Source organism: Varroa jacobsoni, unplaced genomic scaffold (genome assembly GCF_002532875.2).
Source record: "Varroa jacobsoni isolate VJ856 unplaced genomic scaffold, vjacob_1.0 scaffold_993, whole genome shotgun sequence".
NCBI lineage: Eukaryota > Metazoa > Arthropoda > Arachnida > Mesostigmata > Varroidae > Varroa > Varroa jacobsoni.
Window position 1 is genome coordinate 30,983 of NW_019213895.1, and position 24,204 is coordinate 55,186.

A 24,204-nucleotide genomic window follows, 5' to 3' on the forward strand; every position below is an offset into this window, starting at 1 on the left:
CCCATTCAATCTAAGCAGAACACCCTTCTATCACCTCTCGATCTATTTCTGTTGTTACCTTTTTGAACAAAAAAATATATACGTATATATAGAAGGATAACTTCGACCGGAAATCATCGTTCTTTTCACTCGCTTTAGAAACCAACCTATCGCAAAATACCCAAGATGTACAATTGATGCCTTCACATAGTCGTGCACTTACACGTGATCACGCAACTTTATAACGAATAGCCATCATCGAAACGACAGCGTTAGATCGAATACTTAGTGGCGAATTCGATTGATGAAATTAACAACTTTTCAGTTTTGTATGTTTATTGTCTTTCGTAGAATTCAGTAAATGTCGTATTGGTACGTCTGTTTTTTTTCCACTGCTTTCTCTACTGCATCTGCGTTCGCTTTGTGGAAAAAATCAGCATTTTTTGCCATCTAAATATTATGTGTATACTTGTTTTTTTTTTTTCAATTTGTATGTCTGTTTGTATCTATATGGCACCCAGGGTTATAGACAATGCATTCGAGCTAAGAATTTGCACTGTTATAAGTGATTCGTCACAGGTCTATGTATGAGTGGTCAATTTGCACACGCAGTTAGACACCTATAGCAATTGATTATTTATAACATATTACCTATATAACCGCCTTGTTTTCGATTTCATTCGGCCTGAGACTGACCTGACTCTTCATCTCTATGTCGATGATATTTGTCAAAGAGGTTTGAAATGTTTATGCGTTTTTCTCATCTCGCTTGCTCTTGGTATTATTTGATTGTATCGCGTATTTTGTGTGTGATCTCAAACCATTAACAGATTCGATCAATCACCGTGTGTCATACTGAACCGCTGGTGCGTACACGTACACAATACCCATACAGTCCCATCTAGATAGTAGCACATCTAAATAATAATTGAATGTACATATTATGCACCGGTAAACTAGGCCGGCTTTTACAATCAACAACAACATCAATAAACTAATTAAACAAGTGTATGTCGTTAATTCGACAGGAAAGTTATTTTAGCAGTGCCAATGAATTAATCATTGTAGCACGTAAGCGATCAGCAGTAAGTGCTAGAATAGGTTTGGTTTAATCAAGAAACTCAGTAAAAAATGCCATCGATTAATTGCAAACGAATTAATTATATGATAACCCTTCAATTAAAGAAATCTTATTTATAATTATTTGCTGAAGCTTATACTGCCAGTTTCCAGGGGTGTGTGTAGGAAAGTTCACAAGACCGGTATTTACATATAACATGGTTGAAGAATGTTACGAAATCGTCCCACAACTGTGTTATATTAATGATATTGCTTTTTTTTTTTTTGCTGATATCTGTAACAAGCGTAGAGATTAAATTCAACAGGGAGTCAATACGTCTACGTGGCACTCGTTCCTTTACGGATAAATTATTACTCCCATTCCACTCCTGTATTCCCCCTGCAGGCTATTCTTTAAATTGCTATTACCATATAACTTAAAAACAATAAAATAACTTACTGAACGGTTAAAATAAGCACATTAGTATACAATTACAGTCTGTACATTATATAGCATTGCTTAAATATTGACAAAAATGCTCAAAGCTGAGCGTTCGAATACAAACGGTTCGGCAATTGTGATTTTCTTTCGATGCTCGTCCGCTCTGTTACTTCTCTCTTCATTTATTAGCCTTGAACTGACTTTGGTTTCTTCCGCGCAACATAACCTTTTCTCTTTATAATAAATACAGTTACCGTTATAACAGAGACATGCTTCCCTTAGCTGGAGGGACACACATGATTAGAATGGCCAGTCAGGCCATCGCCGGGAAGTTCACGTCTCTCTTAAAATAAAATATTATGATTTCTCTCGAAAACACATTATGTACAAAAAAACAAAAAAAAAAAAAAGAAAAAAACGTTCGTTTAAATACGCATTAACATACTATTCAAGCCATAATAACAATAAATATTATTATAATGACCAAAGGACAGTTCTTCTCGAAGCATAGAACCTAGCATCATCTAATGCTATTTTTCGTACAGCGTTTAGTTGTTGTGTTGACGAAATGGTCTTCCCTTTGTCATCATTGCTGAACAATTATTATTATTATTATTATTATTATACAGATTAAGATGTGCGCCAAATCTACGAACAACATTAATATGCCAATATAGTGTATTATTTGTCATTCTTATTATCATTAATAACAGTAATTGTTACCACTGGCCTTTTTATAAAAATCTTAATAGCAGAACAAATTGTTGCTATCGCTCACGTTCTCGTTTACGATATGGCTTCTACGGCGGTTACGATATGGAATTCTGCTATAGTCGTAATATAATCGAATTATTCGTTCATCTTCGTTGGACAAAGCCGGAAGGATGCAAATATTTTCGTTATTATTATTGTTATTAATATGAGTGGTAGTAAGGTGGCGTCCCGATGGTTGTAAATAACACATAGGTACCGATTGACTCGATACTTGTTTCGCTTTCCTAACTTTAGTATTTCGTATTGTTGTTGTCGTTGTCAGTCTTCAACAAGTTGCCGATAATTTTCTTTTTTTCTAGTAGTTTCGTTGTCGATCAGCTGATACTGCACTGATTATCGTGCTGCTGAGTAGAATGACTGATCATTTGTTCGCTTTTTGTGGGCTGCCCATAGGACTATTGTATTCCCTGTTGTCTGTTCTTCTTTATCTCTCTCATCGACGTCGCGACACTAGCTTACTTTATTGTTCTTCAATATCTTGTCCATCTCTCTCTACAGTATAAACATCTATTTCATCAGATCATACAACACATCTCATTTCGCAAGATCATATACAAACGATTACCAGTGCTGATCCTTTTTTTCCTTGGTTGTATGCTGCATTTGTTTTGTGACGGTTTTAATGGGAACAAGTCGAGGTCGCAAAGATTAAATTTAGTGCACTTCGACACCGTGCTCCAGTTAGCTAGTTCCGATGATTATTAGATTTTATTATAATAGCCGATGACGGTTAGTTCCGGCAGTAAGTAGATAGTTGATCTGGCATTTGGTTGTCATCAGTATCGGATATGACATGCCTGCATCATATCGTAACCTGTATATACGTAGGCGTGCTCCTCAGCAACTTTGTCAAACCATAAATATGCTTCAACTACGGGGTCCCATTTGCTGTACGACCTATATAGCACTAGACTAATATTAGCCGAGAAGAAAAGAATTCTACCAATTGCTCATCATCCATTTAACTAATGACTTATGGCGTACCCTGTGCAGGGGTCGGAGTGTCTTCCGAGCTCGGCAGTGGCACAATGGCTGCCGGTGATACGCTCAGGCTATAGGTGGCCACCGATGTATTAACAATAGGTTCCACGGCTGGTGACAGAGAGGTCTGTCCGTTTTCACTACAGGCTAACGAGACAAGCATGAAGTTTTGTCCTGCCGCCTGCTGTTGTTGCAGCTGCTGCAGTTGTTGATATTGCAATAATTGCTCCTGCAGATGCTCCTCCAATTCTTCCTGGAGCTGAATCGGTAATTGAAATTGAAGTTGCGGCTGATGCTGCGAGACGCCTGAACAGCTCGCTAAACGACTGCAGTTGGCAATCGTCACCGGGCTGCAGTTTACCGTTGCACCGCCGCTGGCAGTTTGCTATTCGCCCTGCGAGAGCTTTTGCGGTTTAGCCTGTGATGATCGGAGAGAACGCTGGCGTGGAAGCGGATGATTCCGGGAAGATTCGCCGCCACCAATGAAGACCGCCGTAGCAGTCATATCCTGTAAAAGTAGAAAAACATGTAAGCGTATCGAACAGAAGGTGAGGTCCTGTATAGGAAAAGTGCATAAAATAATACACAATATAATAAACGACTGAAAAATCATTGTTGTCATCAAATAGACGCATTCGACTTTGGCGTTTACCTTTTCGGTAGGTGATCCAAGTGTCAAACTCGACATAGATGATGACAAGTTGAGGGTGGACGCAACAGACAGCGACGAGGGATAATGTTGGAGAGGTTCGTGCGTCTGTTCTCTTGGCTCGTTCTCGTCAGCCGGAAGGCACGTCTCGACCATTGCTTCGAGACAGTTGACAAATAGCTCGGCATTGTCCAAATTCGTTTGACATTTAGAAAATGGACCGGCAAATCGCCAAAGACCGCCGAACCCGCAAGCTGAAATGGATTGCGTAGAAAAATAATAACACGGTATGTGGCAGTTTTATTAGATCGACACCAAATTCGACTCGTGCCTTCCACCCTGCACTGGAAAGTGCTAGCAAAACATGACTGGAGGCAATAGAGAGGAGTATCGAAACGATACCAAATAGACTTTTACGCGACACAAAAGGAAATTTATTTTCTTTTTGCGTCACTGAAACTATCGAATATCAGTAACACTAGTTGATGAAAATCCGGGAGCTACAACTAAATACATAAAAAAATTGACCTGTCAGAAATTATAAATCAGGACTGCAATAACATTTTCCAATGCGTTGTTTGACAGCTTATGTATTTGCGGACTACGAGATCTTAGTTACAAAATGTTTCCTTTTTACAAAACCCGAACAACTTAAACTAGCGCCCAACTCAATCAGCGTTTTCACTTACTCTGAAGATAATAGTGAAGCTGCTGTTGTTGTTGATCTTCGCAGCAGGCGATCATGTTCTTAATGATACACTGCACGGCAGACAAAATAATTTGGTCATAGCTGATTGCAAGAACATTGGTAATTTTCCCGTCAAGCAGTGAATGTATGACGGGAAACACCTTGGGAAAAACAACCGAAGCCTCGGCCAAATATTCATAAAGAATTCTGGCCTCGTTCTCATCGGTGGTAAATTTGACCATTGTAGCTAGTACGGTCAACACTAGAGCTTGTGTTGTGAAGTCGGTCAGCACTTCAGGATCGAGCAGGACATTGTCTTCATTTGAAATTGATACACGGCTTGTCGCAGTAGCCGGGCCAGATACGTCGACACCCGCAGAACTGACGTGTCCAGGACCGTTTCCAGGACCGCCGCTGAGGACGCCTGGACGACTTGATGTTGTGACCACAGGAACTAATGGAGGGGCACTTGCAGCCGCTATTGTGGCGACAGCCGATGAAGACACCATTTCCCCGGCAGATGATTCACGCCTCTGACTCTGCGAGGTGGACGGTGCTGAGCTCGACCGCAATACCATGCGTTGATTGTTTAAACACATGCTATTAGCGTCAGTGCCTGTTGCATTGTCGATGCATCAAGGCCATAATGAGAGAGAAAAAAACAGATCCATGAAACACTCGATTAGGAGAATTTTTACGCGTGTTAATAATGCTTATCATGATAACACTTATCCTTCAATTAACAGCATTTACTTTTAATTTTTATGCACTTCTATTTAAAGGTGAAAATATTAGGAATGTTGTGCATTTCATGATAAAAAAAAAATGCTCTAAAATAAGAAAAAGCGCTAAAAGGATTGGGTTATATATATAATGTGGCGAAAGCATTTTGTTGTACAATTGAACGTTGACGTTTACCTAAGTCAAACGATTTTCCTTGTCCGACAGAGCCTGTTTTGGCGAGCAGGTTTGTACCTTGCGAGTCGCGTTTCGGTGATGCTGCGTTTGCATTAACTGGGCTATCGGCTTTTGCAACTGTATCCAGTTGTTGTGGTTGATGATGTTGTTGTTGTTGTTGCGTCGCGGACGACATCGAACCGGATTGGGCCGTCATGAACGAAGGAGCCGAACGATGTTTTAGATGGCAGCGCGATCTAACCTCTTCAGAGACAGAAACCAATGCCGACAAATAGGGAACAGCCTCTGGGGTTACCTCAAACTTATCGCGCTTGTACGGCTTTGCAACAATACCGAGCAACATATTAAGTACTCGTGCCGTACGAGATACCGTCGTAGGTGTCGGATGACGGAATCCTTTGAGCAAATGGCCAACAAGTGCGAAATGGAACGACGTATTGAACGACAGTCCGACCGAATGATCGAGCTGTTTGAAGTGCCACTCCAGTGGGTCACGGGTAGACATCATGATCTGTTTGAGCGTATTCGGTGCCTCAAACATACCCTGCGAATCGAGTGTGTGCAAATTCTGCTCGAGCAGTGCTAGTCCAGAAGCGTACAGATTAATCTCGTCGAGCTGTAGAACTGATATAGCCACCCAAAAGAGCGCCCGGTGAATAGGTGATTCAGGCGAAAGCATTGGATGTAATCGAGTCAGACACATGATTATGGCATCTATTAGCTGCAGATCCTGGAAGGACTCTAGTGCCTTTACAAGAATTCGAAGTAGTTGTTTCACATCGGAATCGACGACCGATTTTGAGATGCAACCGAACACGATTAATGCCCGAGGCTGTAAGGCCGGATTATAACGGAATGCAAAGCTTCTTGCTAAAGTTGTCCAATGTGTTAGCCAGTCTGTAACGCCTGCGGCCTTCTGACACGCTTCCATGATTTCAAGGAGCGCATCAGTGATGATCTCAAGTGAGGCGAGCGGCATTCGTTCGGGGTCAGTGCCAGCACAGGTGAATGAGCGATCCAGGTGACGGTCATTGTGACGATAATTATTCCGAAACGCGGCGACCGCTGTAGATTTTACTTTGGAGATGCCAAACAACAGGTAGAACTTCGGCAGAGAGAACTCATCGAGCGACAGTCTAAGTGTTTGTTTGGTGTCATTAAACGATGGTTTCGTACAAGTGCACAGTGAGTGGATGATGTTAATAACGAGTCCGTGAATGGAGGCGCGCAACGATAGCGGGCCGGTGTGAACTAGCAGGGTAACGATGTGGAATAAATATGGCAGATGGATTGCCACTGAAATATAAAAATAACCCAAAGATTAAGTCTGGGCTAAACCAACATCAGCCAGAACACTCCTTGATGAACTTCACATAATAGAAAACAAGTTATCTATAAGTCAACTAGAACGTTCTATATTCCTTTAGCCAATATTGTGCTTCTGTAGACGACTGTGTGGGACTTTCTAATGCTTTCTTTAGCTGCATATCTACCTTACACTGTGTACTTGTAGATCATACGTTACAACTTATGGCAAGATAGATGATACCATCAATTAGTTCTTTACGAGAAAATATTCACCAAGACGTACGTACCGTCTAGTGAGTTGTTGAACGATAACATGAGTAGATATCGAGCCAGGATCGCAATATCATCCCACATCAAATGTTGCTCCAACGTCGGCGTCGGCGATGTACATGTTTTTTCGATAACCCGACATAGTCGGCTAATGACCTTCATCGCTACGAGTTGGACGTTAGCCGACGCAAGTGCCACGGCAGTGTCGGCCATAATTTCCGCCTGGGCCGATCCCAGCCCACCGGTGACGCTCCGTTTAATAAAACTATCAAGCACCATATCCAGAAGGTCGGACACCTGACCTATCTTTCCCCAGATTTTAGCCTGAATTGATGGATACATTTCTACCTCTTCGATTGTTAACGTTATCAGCTTATCGAGAATGGTAGCGACGCGCTGTCGCTTGTTGTCATCCGAATGTCTGCAGAAACGAGTGAGGTTGGGAAGCCACGGAGTCATATATTCAAGGCAAAGATGTTTAAGCTCGATCGACGAGGCTGAAAAACCCTGTATGCACTCCTCAAGAAATTCGAGGGTCAGATGGTATGCCGACAGCGATAGCTTATCACTGATCTGTTTAATGAAAATGGTGTTATTTGAGGGGATGCATAATCCACTGGTCTCCAGCAGTTGGCCGTCTATCTTCAGGTCGAACGTCTGAGTAAGGGCGCAGAGCAGATTATAAGCCGCTGTTCGCAGGTTAGGATCAGATGACCCCAGATTCAACAAAGCCATGTTGAGCAGGGTGCCAGGTACGTCCTTGGGTCGTATCTTAGTATGGACGGTAACCGTGTCTGGCTGAGAGAGTTCCCATCGGGTTCGAATATGAATGATGGCTTGAACGATGGTGTCGCAGTCATTGTGAATAAATGACAGTGGTCCACTTTCATTGGCGATCGTTAGTGTAAATTGGTTGTCATCAACTAAACAGACCTCTTCGATTTCTGATGCGTAGTAGACATCGTTGAGGAGCACCGAATGCGACAGGACTTTGGTTTTCTCGGCCGATGTTACTTGGATAGCAGTGGGGCCAACTTTGATAGCAACTTTCGTATCTTTGTGACTTAGCTTTAGGGCATTGTTGAATACCTTAAGATCTTCCTCAAGGCTGAGTGTAGCCCCTGGCAGCTGTTGCTGGTCCACCTCGATATATTCACTGAGCTTCTGCGGCGAATCGATAAACAGCAGCTTTCTATTACCCTTTAACGGGGCCAAAATTCGATCGTGATACTTGGTGTACTCGCGTACCCACGAGTTGCAGTTGTAGATGTACGCTGCATGAATTCGTTCATATGCAATGTCGGGTAATACGACAAACCACTTCTGAAGAAATTCGGTTCGAAAACGATTATCTGCACAAGTGTGGGTGAAATCTATAACCAGCTCAAAGCCTTTATGGCAGAATGCCTTCAGCGTTAGGATGACGTGGTAAATGAGGAGGTCACCATTCGTTTCGCCGATCTTGTAGCGACGTGCAATATAGTAGAAAACGGGATAGCCTGCCCTCGAAGTACCGCTCTGGTAAAATATGTTAAGTGACTTAATTGATTTGAATTCATCTTTTTCATGCATGTTATGCTTGCTCATGATCTCCTCGAATTTAGTTGATGTCATATCCATGCCACCCCATTGAGAATCCATCGGTTTATGTTCGGGCGGGCCTAGATAGGCTAACAATGTGGCCATCTTGTCAAATGGCCGTCGACCCACGGCCTTGTGGTCACGCGACGACGAGAGATAATCACCGATCTTCTCTTGATGATTCCACAGCAAGCGATGTAATGCATGAACGTTCGCATCGCTGATAAATGACATCGTATGGGACGTCTGCTCGGTCGGCTCGCAGTCCGACGTGATTTGCATCACCCAACGACGGTTAGCTTCAAAGTTGGCTCGGAGAAAGTCATTGAATGGTACCATGTGCTGTTCCTTTGAGAACTCAATGTGATTTGCAATGTTTTGGAGGATTTTCGACATGAGCATCAGACCACGTTTCGTTCGCGGAGACGGCTGTCGATCGACAATTCCCGACTCGGTCGGTGAAACGATAGCCGGATTGATGAACCGCAGATAAATAACGGTGCCAACAGCCGAGAGATTGTGCGGGAAATTTGGAAAACGCTTATTGAGCACTTGATACAGACAATGGCACATGGAGCGCAGTTGTTGCGGGAACCGATCGGCAGATTGGACAATCGCCGTAAACACTCGGCCAGTCAACTGGAGCAGATTGAGTCGATTCTCTTCGACGTTGTCTGCGGACTCCGTTCGTGCAGGATCTACCTCGTAGCTTGTGTTACAATGAGGCGTCTCTAATAGCTGCGATAGGAGTGGTTCGAGTAACGAATGTATGTAGGACGCACCGTAGATTTTAAAGCAGAACGCCATTATCTTGCTGCCCAATGAATTACCCCGGAATAGGGTCTGCATGCAGTCCGATAGCTCGACCTCCTTGTAGAACATGTTCCACAACAATGGACTAAGTAGATGTTTTGCATCGAAGAGGGTGACGAACACACGGGATAATTCGTCCATTTGTGGGCTCATCACGACGCTAGCAAGGGCCATTGCAATGGGCAGCTCACCCTTATCGCCAATCATAGTCACTAGCTGCACGAGCTGTTCGTAACGGTCAGCCAGGACAGTTTCGGCTAACATGTCAAATTCGGTACCCTGCTGCAGGATTTTAGTAAGCACTTCCATGAATGCAGCTCGCGTCTGTAAATCCTTATGATAGCCTAGGCCAATTGAGTGCATTAGGCCGGAATCAATGTTAGCGCTGAGCAGGTTCGACATCGCTTGAATCGTGCACGTACGCAGCTCGCTCAACTTGACCGAGTGCAGCCTGTGCGAGTTGCGGGTAGTTACGGTTGTAACGGTCGGCATGGACGGGGTGACAACGTCCTTGCAGTCTTCAGGGATTTCAGCACACTCATTAAGAAGATTCATAAACAAAGAGAAGTATTTGAGGAAGAGCTGCGATTTCGCCTCCATAAGATCCCCACGGTCGCTCTCTTCGGGCTGCAACGGTAAGCCCAGCAGGAGTGCTGCAACGGCACGCATGCAAGCCTGATCAAGGTCACGCGTCAAGGCGGTCACGTCGCCACTTGATGGTGGGGCGATTTGATGGGAGTTGCCCATTACCCAGTCGGTTAGATATTCGACCATCTTATTGCGAAACTTCATCTCTTGACGAAATGCAAGATCATCCCGGCGTTCCATCATAACTTCGACTAATTGACAAAGTTTCGTTTTAATGTGGATTGCATGCACCGTAGTGTCCAGATGGCGTACGTATCGAACAATTGCCAACATCATGGCCTCCATTGATGTAACGCCTAGATGCTCAGCTGTATGTTCGACCCTGTTCTCAAGGATCGATTTCATAATGAATATGATGTGCTCGATAAACTGCGTGTTAGTATCGGCCAAAATGACTTGGCCTTGTGGGTCGAAGAACTTCTCCACGATTGATTTTATTTGATCAAATAGGATCGGGTAGAGAGAAGGCGCCATCTCATGGGCGACCAAATCTTTAACGTGCTTTTGAATTTGGGTACCGAACTTTTCATTATGGCACACTAATAGTTTTAGCAGCTGGCCGACGAAGTCCAGAACTGGACAGTACTGCTGCATGATATCCTGTCCGGTGAGAATTTTTCGGGCATCACAGCTTGCTGCGTACGACGAATGCACCGAGCTAGATGAGCGTGAACGGGCGGGTGACTTCCGTTGTAAACAGACCCCGCCAAGGGCCGATAAGAAACCGGTCATATTAGCCCATTCGTTTACTTGGTCTTCGAGCTCATGATCTGTGCTCTGATGCGACGCACGTCGCTTGCCAACCGTGCGATGGAGAGTGTCGCAGATCTGGCCGTCGTCCAGTTTTGTCTTCGGGTACTGAACGAGGAAGTTTGTCAGATAGTTCCAGTTGATGAACGTGTCCTCCCAAGCTTGCGAGCAGCCCTGTGTACAATGCTCGATCTTTCGTAGTAAGCCCATTATGCGTTTTTGTAGAGCCGCCCGTCCAGTTGTCAGTGTTTGAGAGGCGGCGGATAGCTCTTGGTAGACACAATAGTTGGGCAAAAGGTACGTGACGGTCAGATCGTCTTGGCCGCATCGTACATCGGCCTCTTCGCATAACAGTGCGAAACACGACATCGAGACAAGAACTGCCTCAATGTCGATAGACCAAAGGTACATGAAAAAAACCACTTCTTGTTTAATGTGAGCCTGTTTACAAATGGCTATGTGACTGCCGAGATTGGCGTAGTCTCGGTGTCTGAAAATACGAAAGAAAATTAATTAGAAGAATTTAGATGAGTGAACTGAATAGAAAAATGAATGAACGCATTACCGTACTACGCTGATTTTTGTTGGATTGATGAGAAGAGTGTTGATCTTTGTTATTTAGTCACCTTCGTTAGAAAGATTACCATTATATGGATTCATATTGTAGATTCATAACACGTAGAAGTCGCAAATTACTGATAACTCACCAACTAATAACTGTTGACTATTATTGACCGTCGAAAACGTACTGAAAATCCTTACGTTTACTAATTGCTCAATACAAATTACCTGTTAATTGCGAAGTAAAACTAATGAGTAGGAATACAGGTTGTTAAAGCGTATATCGACTAACCTCATCAAAAATGCATTCCTGCATTTCAGGATCTCTCTGAGCCATTTCAAAATATCGGTGTAGTTGACTATTTGATGCTGAATAAGTTTCTGTGAAATTGAAAAGAGGACCTGTGAGCTAACGTCCCAAAACGTATTAATCGGAGCCTCGGGATTCCACATCTCGATGTTCGTTGGGTGATGCAAAACCAGCAGGGCTTCCATGGCTTCTTGGGCCACATCGGGCATCGACGGTTGATGGATGAGTGAAACCAGTCCATTAATGAGTTCAAGTGTTGAGGACTGAATTTCATGTCCTGCTTTGCCTTGGTTCTGAAATTTACGATCAAGCGCGCGTCGAACAGCAATGCACGAGATAATGACAATGGTTAGAATAGTAGAACGGTCCTCGTATCATGTCGTAATAATGGGTTCACTTAGTTAAAATTAGGAACGTGAAGTAATCTAAGTTCGAAACCGCGAGCACACTTCTCGTGCTCAAAAAGGTAGGCAGTGTAAAGCTTATGTTTAATCGCAGTACTGGATGTAAAACTTAAAATATTTATTATAGGTAATTGAAACTCTTAGACATATTGCAAAACAGTGGATAGTTAGATGTGGGATCTTTGAGAAAAATGCAGATGGTTCTAAGAATCCATGCGGACAAATAATGTTTGAAAAGTCAAATTAACAGATGCATGAAAATTAATTGCACTTGAACCGATAGCTAAATAACTTCATTTTGATATTTGTTCATTTGGCAAACCTCGACGTAATTAAAAATAACAAATTAGTGAAATTTCTCCAGCAACGAAACAAGTTTTTAAATAGTGCTTGTCTTACATTTAGCATAAGCAGCGGATCGGCGTGAATTAGTCTCACAAGTAGTAACAGGATGTTCTTATATCCGAGTGACTCTTCTCCTCGCTCCTTGAACTTAAGAGTTGTCACTTTCTCCTTAAGAGTTAAGGAGCTTATCATCCTGAGCGAAGTGTGTGACAAGCCCTGGGTAACCTTATTTAGCGTATCCGTGAACAAACTACGCAGCTCAATTGACCGCGAATACAAGACGTCAATTTGCGGCCACCAGGGGAGTCGCGGTTGCGTGATAATCCTGGAACATAAAGAAGCAGCTCCGTTAGAATAACAGAGTACTCTTGTCGTTCGCTTAATATTTTTTCATTCCCAGAATATTATCCAATCTCTTTGTTAAACGGGTTAGAGATTCTGTTTATTCCAAATCAGTTTTCTCAGAACGATTTGATCTGACAATTGAGTGTATTCATACATTTCAAGGACGCTCGCAATGGGTCGTGATGTTTGCGCCATAGTAACCTCAGATTATTGTCACATAACGTAGAATCGCTAACACACCACATAAATCATTTATCAGATTCGATAAAAAAAATTATTGCAACGAAGGATTTTAAACAGGGACACTGGCTATAAATGAGAACTGCATCGTTCCTTTTTTCTTGCTACACTGAATCGATCAAAAACATGATTTCAAATGGCTGTAGCACTCACCTAGCAAAATGGTCAAAACAATTAACAAAAATATGGACAACTTCTATGAGATTAAATAGGACTATTTGAATAATAGACTTACTTGTTTATTTAAGAACACCGATACTCACCGATAGAGCGCGCTCAGCAAGACAAAGTGGTATGTTGTCATATTCACATTAGTTGCCTGGTGGAGACAGACTTTCGTTGCCTCGTTGTTATGCGGATTTATTCGAAAACATGAGACAAAACAGTCGATCATGAGCTCGACATCGGCCCACATTGCCGACTGGGAGCTTGTGCGAACGAATGGTTTCGCTGGGTTGAATAGCAATAACTTGAGGTCCTGCATGATTGACTGCACTAGGACGAACATTACATTGGTCGAGTCTAATATGTTAATGTATGTTGAAGCTTTACACAGTTTTACGCATGTGACCGCTGCACCTTCCGTGAGCTGTTTCGAGGCTCCGTGTGGCAGTAGAGCTTTTTTAATCGAGTCCATAAATTGCCGCTATCAAATATTAAAACGTCAACAAGTTAGCATCACTTTGTATGGATTGTTCGGAATTATTGTTTCCATCTATTTACTATTATTATTATTAACCATAATTGCTGTTATTATACCTGGTATATCTAATAACAAACCTTCTTTAGATGCCTTTGTCCACATTGTAGCCCGTTTTCCGCTGCAGCGATTTCTTCAATGGCCGGGGGTATGAGGAGCAAGAGCATAATCTGCAGTGGCCATGCTTGGGCTTTCCGTTTGTTGGATTCAGCAAAAACCTCTAGCTGGTCAAAAAGTTTATCAGCAATCTCTATGAGTTCCTCATTGGGATTTTTTTGAAGGTCCGCAAACTCATTAGGGTACGTATCCAGCCAGTTCCAGATCGCTTTTTCAAGACTGTTCATAAGACAGATATGCGCATTTTTTCTCAAAGCTTTCATCTTCACAGTTGAATCTACAACGCAAAACAAAAACAAAGTTTGCAAGATCTATACGGTTACACGAAGCGAATAGCGGAACGTATGTGGCGTGAGCGGAACGTCCCAAAAATGTATGCGACCAATAGAGAAGCGTGGCTTGAACGAAATGTTAGCTAAGTACGATCGAAATCTTTGGGAGTGTGCTTTGTATTCTTTTGTCGCCTGAAAATTATAGTCAGACTTCTTTAAGACACATTGGCTACAATGTCAGTGACCTCGCTTCAATAAATACAGACCCTGTAGAAGTTTAATAAGGCGGGCAATATCGAGGTTGATGTGCTGGACCAGTTCGATGTCTGAGAAGTCTGTAGTTTCTTCTGCGGTCGTACTAAGCTCTGATAGCTTCGCTGAGATCCTTGAGAACACGGTGTTAAAATTGTTCTGAGACAGAGCAAATAGCACCTTGGATGCGAGCGATTTGAGCGGGGTAACCATTGGTGAATCTGGCATATCCATAAACTGGCAGAGTTCGCGGAGAAGGGCCTTTACATTCATGGCTTCGTCGTAGCTCCGTTCGGAATCTCTGGGTTGCTGAAGGGGGTGTACAAAAAATACGAATTGCACCCACGAAGAGGAATATGAAATAAACGTTTTCCATTATATGTTTTAAAAATCCCACAAATCGTAGTATCTGCCAAAATTTGTTATTTTTGTTTACTGTGAACGCTAAACGCCGCGCAAGTATATTTTAATAGCAGAAAAATTAGCTACTGTGCTTAGGAAAATTGCAGTACTAACGCATTTATACACATTAACCGTGGTCGGCATTATCAAGTACTTACACTGCTCAGGCATTTCTCAAGCGTGTCCAGTACTATGAGCTGCGATTCATAATAATTTTTCTCAAATTCTGGCTGGAGTGAACCATGGGCGCGCTACAATTCAAATTCAAGAGCCACATACGTCAGGATGCAACGGTTAGAAAGATGCTAAATGAAGAACCGTTACTAGATTTCACTTCAGTTCAACTGCATAAAGTTTATACCGTGCTTATTGACAGATTATATTATATATAGATCCGCTATTAGAATTGGTGGTACCAACTGCAGCGCCGCTATACAAACCTCTGTGCTCTGTAGAATTTTGGTGAGTGACGAAATGACAAGTGAAAACTTGTATTTCGAAATGGCAATCAAACACTCTTTGTTCTGTTCGACATTTTGACGGCTGTGCGGTGTCGTTGGCCCCGAACGGCATGGGAGCTGGGTTCAAGTTCAAAGGTGTAAGCGTGAGTTCGCGTTCCCGAAAGAAGAAATCCCAGGTGATCGACAAGTGGACGGTAGATAAATGACAGGTGGTAACGATGCGAATATCAAATGAAAAGAAAATAGGAGGAAAAAAATAACGATTTATATCCATTAGGTTCTGTCAGTCAGGTAACTATACACCATATACCCTCTAACTATCAACGAGGGCAACTCTAATAAAATAAAAATAGTGCAAATAGGCCAGAGTGAGCTCTTATCTTGTTCGAATAAATACACGATCGTATGAAAATTATCCCGCAATGCACATCCCCTTTTTCGTGCATGTGGCCTGTATCAGCACAAAAGAGGGAATACAGTGTTGTATAATTACAGAATTTTCATAAAACACGAATTCATTAATCCATGCGTCACATCGTAATCAAGCTGGAAAGAAATATGAACATAGATTACGGTTGACCACAAAACAGATAAAAGTTTCACAGTTCTTATTGGAACTTAATCCAGTCCAGTCTTTTTTCAAAGGTCGAAGCTACCAATATCGTTTGTCAACTATCATAAACTACCTATAGATGGGTGGAGCACACTTTTGGACATATTTAGAAGATATAAGATAAAGTTACATTCGCTCTGTTCAGAGCTAACCTCCTTGCGTAAACCGATATCAAAGACCCAAATTATTTGACAAATCTCAGCTGGGAACCTGATGCCACTAAATCTAGCAGCCTGCTCTGCCATACATCACGGCCTGGCAAACCTTTCCATTTAATAAATTAAGTATACAAGCATGGTAACTTATACATTCATTTGGTTGATTCTGATCACCATTAGTAGCCAACTAAGACCGCTGGCAGAAATGCTTTGCAGCAGTGCGTCCTCTTATAGGTTTGATTTAAACTAGTTTGAAAAAATTCATTTTCTTAGGATGTTCAGAGTACGTCGAAGTGTCGTAGATAAAAAAAATGTACTCTGCAATATAGTTATATGTCAGTAATGTGCCGCTAGAGCTGAAATCGTCCGGTTCGGTGCTTAAAAATCGATTTTATGTGACTCATACTGTTCATGCAGGGGGATGCATGCGTAGTGGTGGTGCAATAGAGCCTACAATGCGACTAACATCTTGAAGTCTCACTAGCGTAAAATTTCAATTCTATCCCAAACTGCAATTTGCCCTTGCGAATGAATGGGACGGATGCAATTTAATTGGGTCGTTATTTGTTTACAATACGCTAACTCGTGCAAATGACTTGAATAAACAGCAACAATCTCTTTATCACGCATTGTAAAGATAACGAATTTTATTTCTAATCGGACGAAGCAGCAAAACGCTATCATCTTAATATCTTTATAATCACCTTTCAGACAGATGTATTGGAAGAAGAAATCTCACCGAACACCCAGCACGTTTATTGAACCTAATACCAACAAATTCTTGTCTGTGGAAATATCTCAAAGATAAATTACAGGCTAGAAGAACGACGACACTGAGTGATTCATTTGTTAAATTTCAATAAGCCATCGTTATCAACAGTGCATTGACTGACTCGATAATCGTTTTCAACATTTGTGCTAGGGACAATAGTTATACCCTGTATGAATTTTTCTGCCATTTAAAAAAAATATTACCTGAATGGTTAACTAATATTCACTCAACTATGACATGACTATTACATAGATACGTGAAACAACTGAACTGCTCCAAACGGGTTCGGCTACCTGTACCACAAGCAGGCCTTTTACTAATCACTCTCGCCCGATATAGTGTCGTGAGACTTTATCAGACAAACGCCAACAAGTTCTTATTTGTCGACAATGCAATTTGTTCGTACTGGATCTTTTGCTTAATACTGCTTGACAGCTACGAGTCCTTTCATCGAAGATTTCCTGTAGCTCGGACGCAGCTAGAATCGAAGAAAGACGGGGGCGAACAGGGTAAATTAGGGTAACCAAGCGTGTCTCGTAAGAATAGTAGTCGTTTGTGTCTACGTTATTTTTATTGGCTTAGAACGGTATGATCCAAGACCAGGGTGCATTCGTTTGTTTCCTCCCTACATGAAAAATCGACAAAGAGGTAAATATTATAATTTTAGCCTTGTCCATTTTTACAGTGACTGCAGTATTAGCGCCCTCGACAATTCTAACAAACAACGTAAACCACTGCTACTGCCACCGTTTATTACCATTACAACTAACAAAGAAATCCGTAACGACGACGACGATGACGACGTAATGACTTCTCTCAGCAGCACCATCAACAAGAGCAAAAAGCAAGGAACTGCGCGCCTTCCGCTCTTCGCGCGCGTACTGTAGTACTCGCGGAACAAGCGCTGCTCATCTGAGTCAGTTATTGTGTCAATCCCCGTTCGTCATTGAGTGACTGAATTCCTGCTCTGACCGCTGTGCGGCAGCCATTATAAGAGACGGTCTTAATTGTACTACCAACAGTAACAGTAATAGTAACAGTAGTAAAGCTTTGACAGTGGGTTTGCATCAATGAATGTTTCTGGCGTGGAGAGGGCACAAGGACAGTGGGAAAGGGGCCGATGCCAAGAGTCCAGCAAAGACTAGGGGGCGGCGGCGGCGGCGGCGGCAGCGCAGGAATCGACAGCCAACTTGTGGCTGTCTTCGATGTTAACGCTGCTGCCTGAATGAACGAGCGTCAGCGGCAGAAACAACGATGTGTATAGCAGCACCGGCGACCATAACATGGGCGGGTGCGAACAGGACGTACTAACTCATTCTTTCGTTCTCAATGGAGATGTGACGGGCTAATACGACGACAATGCAACTAGAGAACGTACAACTGCCCTGCTTCTATTGAAGATTATCCATTCGTAGAGCAATATTATATCATACAATGATATCATCTCGTTGTTGCTTCGATGTCACCTGAAAATATTAGTAAAAGGCATAGGCAGCGAGTCTGCTATCGCCCTGTTCTTAACGTAACCCTGACTTGACCGATTCACAGGTTCGTTACGTTGGAAATTGATCGAAAACAGTTTCTCATATACAGGTCGAGGGCATTTGTGGTCACTTCAGCCCCCTACTAGATTTGTTCTCGTTAGCTACAACTGGTCTAGAACGCTGTTAGTAGTAATGGTTAGACTACCTGTCTAGATAAAACGTAGATGTGCATATGCATGGTAGTTAGTACAGAGTTGTGATGATTGGCTATCTTTCTGACCGGCCAGTTGGGATTAAGCGGTCTATTATTAAAGTCGTGGCAATTGACGGACGGTGACCGGTGTCTAGTTCGTTCGTTTGCTTCTTACCTGCTCCTCGAAGCGAGTTATGAGGGAGCTGACCCACTCGACTGGTTTTGGGGTCGTCATAATGTTGTTTGTGCTGATATCGCCGATTAGTTAATTGGTGCTGTTCCTGGTGCTCTCGCTGTTGTCGTTTTGTTGCAGCAGCGGCTGCAGTGCACTCACGCTTTCACTTATTTTTTACTATTGTTGCTATATATAGCGAACTGTGTGCCACACGGAGTATCTCCTGGTGGTAAGTGGCCTGCTGGATAGGGCTGTCAGGGCTTTCAAGCCCGACCCCCTCCACACACTCGCAGACTGTGACAGCTGCACAGACGATAATTAGCACTATCATAGGTACATGCACGACTATCAGCCACTATATTCACTTACATAACCACGCATTATGTCACACATGCATACACAGTTATTGTCATCATCCTGTTACGTTATAATGACAATCTTAATAACACGCCTCGATATACACAACTAACAGCAACCAGCTAACCACGCGCAAGATGTTGATAACGGCTTGATTGACGAGCACGATCAGGCGTTTCCACTCACGCACGTTTCCCAAATGTTAGAAAAACGACCAGAAATAGCAGCACATATAAGAACGGAGACTAAAGGCAACGAGAGAAAAAAGAGGTCGTTCAACTGAGACTCTCAACTCTGTTTCTATTTATCTTGATTGTAATTCATCTTCTTTTTATTTTTCTGCATTGTGATGAAGACACCACGCTACTGCTCCGCCTAGAGACTACGCTGCCATTCTCGTTTACAAACGGTGCCCGCGGCGGCGGCGGCGGCGGCGGCGGCGGCAGCGGCGGCAGCGGCGGCGGCAACGAGCTGTACTGATACCAGCATTGGTCTCAACTTCAACCCTATTCCCGAGGGCATTAACAGGATCTATACGCTCAGATATACGCAGTCAAAATTTGACCATTGCCATCACCACTACAATTTGCATAATTTCCTGCCACTACTTCGCCAGCAGAAGCAGCAGCACCAGCTGCTGCTGCTGCTACTACTACTATGACGGCTACTGCAATTACTGTCACCGCTATTCATACTAATAATAATAACAATAGACGCGTTTCGTACGTCTGTCCGTTGACATTCGCTTGGCGGGCGAGCCAGCTAGACCCTCAACTGGCGTCTCGTAAAGATGTACAAATGATCGGGGGGATCGGTGCTTTAGTCTACCACCTGCAGTCTGCATCAAATGTTCCCAAACGGTGACACAGGTTGTGGCACTGTTCAGCTTTCTAGCCCAACCGCGGTTGTCCACTTCTTGTTTAGTCTTCTCGATTTTTTCTAGTACTTCCTTTTCAGTTGTGGATCTCGTAGGGTTCTCTCCTTCGAGAGCTGCTGAATTTGTGGTTGCCGTCGCTGTTCGTCTCTTGGATAGGCTGGTAGCGGGCGAAAGTGCTTACGGCAGCTGGAATGGGGATCACTGATGTTGGTATTCAGTGTACGAGAGCCGTGAACGGTGCACGCCACGAGACCAATTCTCCACGGCGAAAACTGAGTTTGACGTTGCTGTAGTAGTAGTTGCAGGAGATAATGTTTTTGACGTAATTGCGGTTACGGCTGTTGGCGTTATGGGTACGAAGGATCGTGCGGCTGCTGCCGATATCGGCTTTGCTCTTATTATTGTCGAACAGAAGGTTGTTAATGGCGGTTTTCCTTTCACTGAGGCTGAAGCTGATGCTAGGACGACGTCGACGACTACTGCTGTTCCAGTGCTGGTTTGATGTATCGACATTGCTCCGGCTGACGAACGCCATCTTCTTTCACTGATGTTGTCACGGGCAGACCACCCACTCTGTTTGTTCTAACGACAGTCCTTCGCAACGCGAGCTAGTCTCATCCGCAAAACTTTACGCCACTCTGCACTCGCTCTCTCTTGGTCGAGCTAAAACTCTGATGAATTACAACGTCTACTTGGAACGGTAACTGGACTGATCGGATAAACTCTGTAGACGATAGACCCCACCATGAACGAGTGACAGACAAACAGAGGATCACTACTGAGGAACAAAAACACTCCCGTTTTGCCTATCCTGGCTCTTACTTGTTGTTATCTCTCTGCCCCCCCCCCACCAGTTCTCTGTCTGGCCCCGTAATTGTTGGCAGTTAGGACAGAGTAGAGGACCACGCTCGAAATTGACCTCGCCGACACGAATAGTAAGGTCGTCGTTTCGACGGAAACGGCTTCTGCTCTCTTCCCCGGCCTGTCTTTCCGCCGCTAGGGCTCCTATTATCGTCGTAGCTGGGTTTCGACTGCCGCTTTCACAGGTCGATCTGACGGTCCGCTAGATGCGGTAATCACAGGCGCTACAAAATAACACGGCCACAGTCAAATCAACGGCGGCACCAAGACTGAGCTCAGTTCCGTCATCACATCACTTGTTGTTACTGCGGCCCTTGATGTTATTGTTGATGTTGGTGTTGACGCCGTAATCTCCACAGGGGTTCAGTGGATCGTAGTGAGGTAGCGAGGTCGACACCCCACAGCAGCAGCAGTAGCAACGAAAAGCGCACTATTGACACCTACACCACATTGCCCACTGCAACTACTACTACTGCTGCTGTGATTATTAGTTCTTCTTCTATTAGAAATGGCAGCCGTCGTAAGGAGGCTTTATCCGCTAGCATCACCATTAGCAACACTGCAACGACATCAGCAGCGACGGCAGCGGCAAAAACTTTACGGGTGCCACTGTAGCTGCCGAAGAGTAGAGCTAGACTGTATGTATGCACTATGTTCTATGGCTATAACAATCAACCAAGCAGTCATCATCAATGCGGCCGCTCGCCACTGTTCTGGCCGCCGCTGTCTGTCCGTCTGTATGCGGCTCTCCGCCGTCGCCGCAGCAGTAGCGGCAGCAAGCCGTAGCTATAGCGGCTACTAAGTCGTCGTCCGTCCGTCGCTCGCTCAATTCCTCGTCGTCTCTTCTTTCACGTTGTGCGACGGCCGATGCTTTGGCTGCTGCAGCTACAGCAGCAGCAGCGGCGCGGTGCCAGCGGCACCGTAGCTGCACCAAGCCGTACGTGCACTCTCACACAAGCCGCCGACAGGCTCTCACAGGCACCAGCTATTACGGCGAGTAGAGACACCGCTCGACGTACCACAGGGTCACAGCAGAAACAATCGCCTGCGGCAACAGCAGCAGCAGTAGTAGCAGCGACGGCAGCTGCAAGGTTGTAAGCATCAGCGCTAGCAGTACTTAGTGGCCGCCATACGAAAGCGACAGAGGGAGATATACGGGCGGAAAGACCAATCGTCGTCGTAGATGGAAAGTGCTGGGACCGAAGGCGCTTCCACAGCCGCTGCAGTGAGCCGCTCGCGTACCACAGAAAGCGTGCGTATAAGCAGACAGATGGGTGCCCTTCGTACCACGCGCGCTCGCACACCGTCAATACAGGCGGCTTCACAGGCGAAAGAAGTTCGTCTGTATCGCTCAACCTATAGAGTGGAGTCGTTTCAGCGTACCACAGGCGCGGGGGAAATCATACAGGAAAGCCGAACATTCGCGTACACGTATATGGCATTTGTCGAGTGCGAGAAAGCTGATCGCTGGGGATCGGCCGTGTCCTTTGTACGTGCGGAGTTCGTATTATATTATGCCGCCGTGACACGGCGGGAATACGCGGACCTGTTTGCACGTCGATCGAGCGCAGCATCGAGAGTACCACATAGGATGACCAAGACAGTTGTACAAACGGGTACGCATACATACATTTCAGTCACACAGCCATTCCTAATTACGAACACACACACACACGCAGACACGCGCCACAAACACCCACACACAGACACATCTACATGCTGAGACGCACAGTCAAACGAACCCTCGCCCGATCGGCTCGCAGGCGCCGTTGTTCTATAGCATTTCCATAACTACTAGATCCTGCTTGCCCGTGCCTTGAAATCATCTGGCGTAATGCGGTGATCATCTCCAATGCATGAGACGATCGCACAACTTAATAGGACGTTACTATTTTTTCGAACCTGTACACGAGTGAATCGTGTTTGCGTAGGTAGATTGCTGACCGTATCAGAGTCTGCGTGTCTATGCTTAGTTCTCTGGAAGCGAAAAGGGGATAGCGAAAAATGGGTCGAAACCTCCAGGAACACGGCCAGAAGTAAGGAAAAACAATAAGATTTTCAAGATAATTTCTCCTCATTTGTCCACAGCCTTTAATCGGTACGACTACGAGGACCACTGCCGCATACAGCCCACATACACAATACAAAGACACGTATTCTTCTGCTGGTGGGACTGTGGTAGTTCTAGGCGAGCGGGTTTTGTTCGATACGGAGTGGACTAGGAAATAGAGAGCGCATCGTACCTAGAACTTTTAGTGGCCATAGATTCTTCAGCTACCAATCGCTCACCATAGGCGGGTGAAAATAAACAAACTTACACGGAATACAAGACTCATAGGTGAACCAAAAACGATCTCTCGTTCTCGGTTAATTAATGATCATCTGCCCCATCAGACGACAGTAGTTAGGCAAACGGTAGATAATTTTCGTCTATTGCTTCGCTGTGCATCAGCAGTCCACTCGGTAATAAATACGCTCTAACAATATCGTCCAACAACTATTAGAAATTACCATTCCCATTTTTCAGCCACTGAAAAAATAGACAAAGATGCTTTTCAAGCTGTTTGTTAGGCTAATTCATGCTTGCATATCGTTGTAAATAAATAATGTGCCGCAGGCATTTAAAGTTTCCGAGTGCTACTTCTATCTAATGAACTTAATAATATAATGCATACTTTTGTGCGAAGGCTATCGTCCGTATTGACAGGTATCACCACTGTACAATGAGCACTGCAATATTTTACTTGTCGAATGCTAAGTAACTCTCATCGGTGGTGGAAACGAGGTCCATGCGACGACAGCTTAACAAATATTTAGCACTATGTTCTTTCATCTACCTCTATTTTCTTTACGTATGGTCAGCCGATAGGTAGCAAAAATCTGGACCGACATTAATCTATTGTGCTAGCGACGGGCTGAGGTAAGAAATGTGAAGCTGTGCTTGAAAAGTGGTGCTATCTATTAGGATCCTAATATTTTGTAAGAAATAATTTCTATGATATACGTATTTACGTTGAATCGATATAACGATTCGTATCGTACTTGCTTTGTTAATTTATCTGCTTTTCAGCATGAGCCCATGTGATTAAAGCTTAGCATGAACGTAGTTTTTAATAAAAAAAAAAAAGGTACCAAAAATAAACAGTCAGCGAAGTCCTTGTTAATTAACTGAGTGCAACTCATTCGAATATCTGTGAAGTTAGTTACAGTAGAATTCAGTTATAATTTTCGTATAACTTTTTTTTACCAGTCCCTCTGACCAAATGCCAGTCTGTCCTCGTACAAATTGTCCAGAAATTGTATGTCATAATGGTTCGTTCTCTCAAACCGACCCTTAAACTTATATTAAACAAAATTGGGGCTTCTTTCGTCTTTTTTTAAAAATAAATTAATATTATATATACACACGATTATTTACAGTTTGTGTATGGCTTTCAAGATCAAT

The 24,204-nt window shown here is 43.8% G+C and overlaps 1 protein-coding gene across 1 annotated transcript; it reads right to left on the minus strand.

Moving 5' to 3' along the window:
* Positions 1-297: 297 nt before the first annotated feature.
* Nf1 (neurofibromin 1) lies at positions 298-21,758 on the minus strand. Its single transcript, XM_022842430.2, has 13 exons — positions 18,665-21,758; positions 15,249-15,386; positions 14,967-15,059; positions 14,421-14,715; positions 13,846-14,159; positions 13,329-13,711; positions 12,535-12,805; positions 11,714-12,024; positions 7,086-11,350; positions 5,491-6,786; positions 4,574-5,188; positions 3,888-4,138; positions 298-3,743 (listed from the first exon to the last, which is right to left on the minus strand). Exons 1-13 carry the CDS (start codon positions 18,722-18,724, stop codon positions 3,621-3,623), a joined length of 8,415 nt encoding a protein of 2,804 aa, XP_022698165.1. The 5' UTR covers positions 18,725-21,758; the 3' UTR covers positions 298-3,620.
* Between the last annotated feature and the right edge of the window lie 2,446 nt (positions 21,759-24,204).

Excerpts from the sequence above, each read along its gene's own strand:
- Nf1 (XM_022842430.2), bottom strand. The coding sequence starts at position 18,724 with ATGACGACCCCAAAACCAGTCGAGTGGGTCAGCTCCCTCATAACTCGC. Across the intron at positions 11,351-11,713 it reads AGGAATGCATTTTTGATGAG|ACACCGAGACTACGCCAATC; the intron begins GTTAGTCGATAT and ends TCGTATTTTCAG. Across the intron at positions 3,744-3,887 it reads TTGGATCACCTACCGAAAAG|GATATGACTGCTACGGCGGT; the intron begins GTAAACGCCAAA and ends CTACTTTTACAG.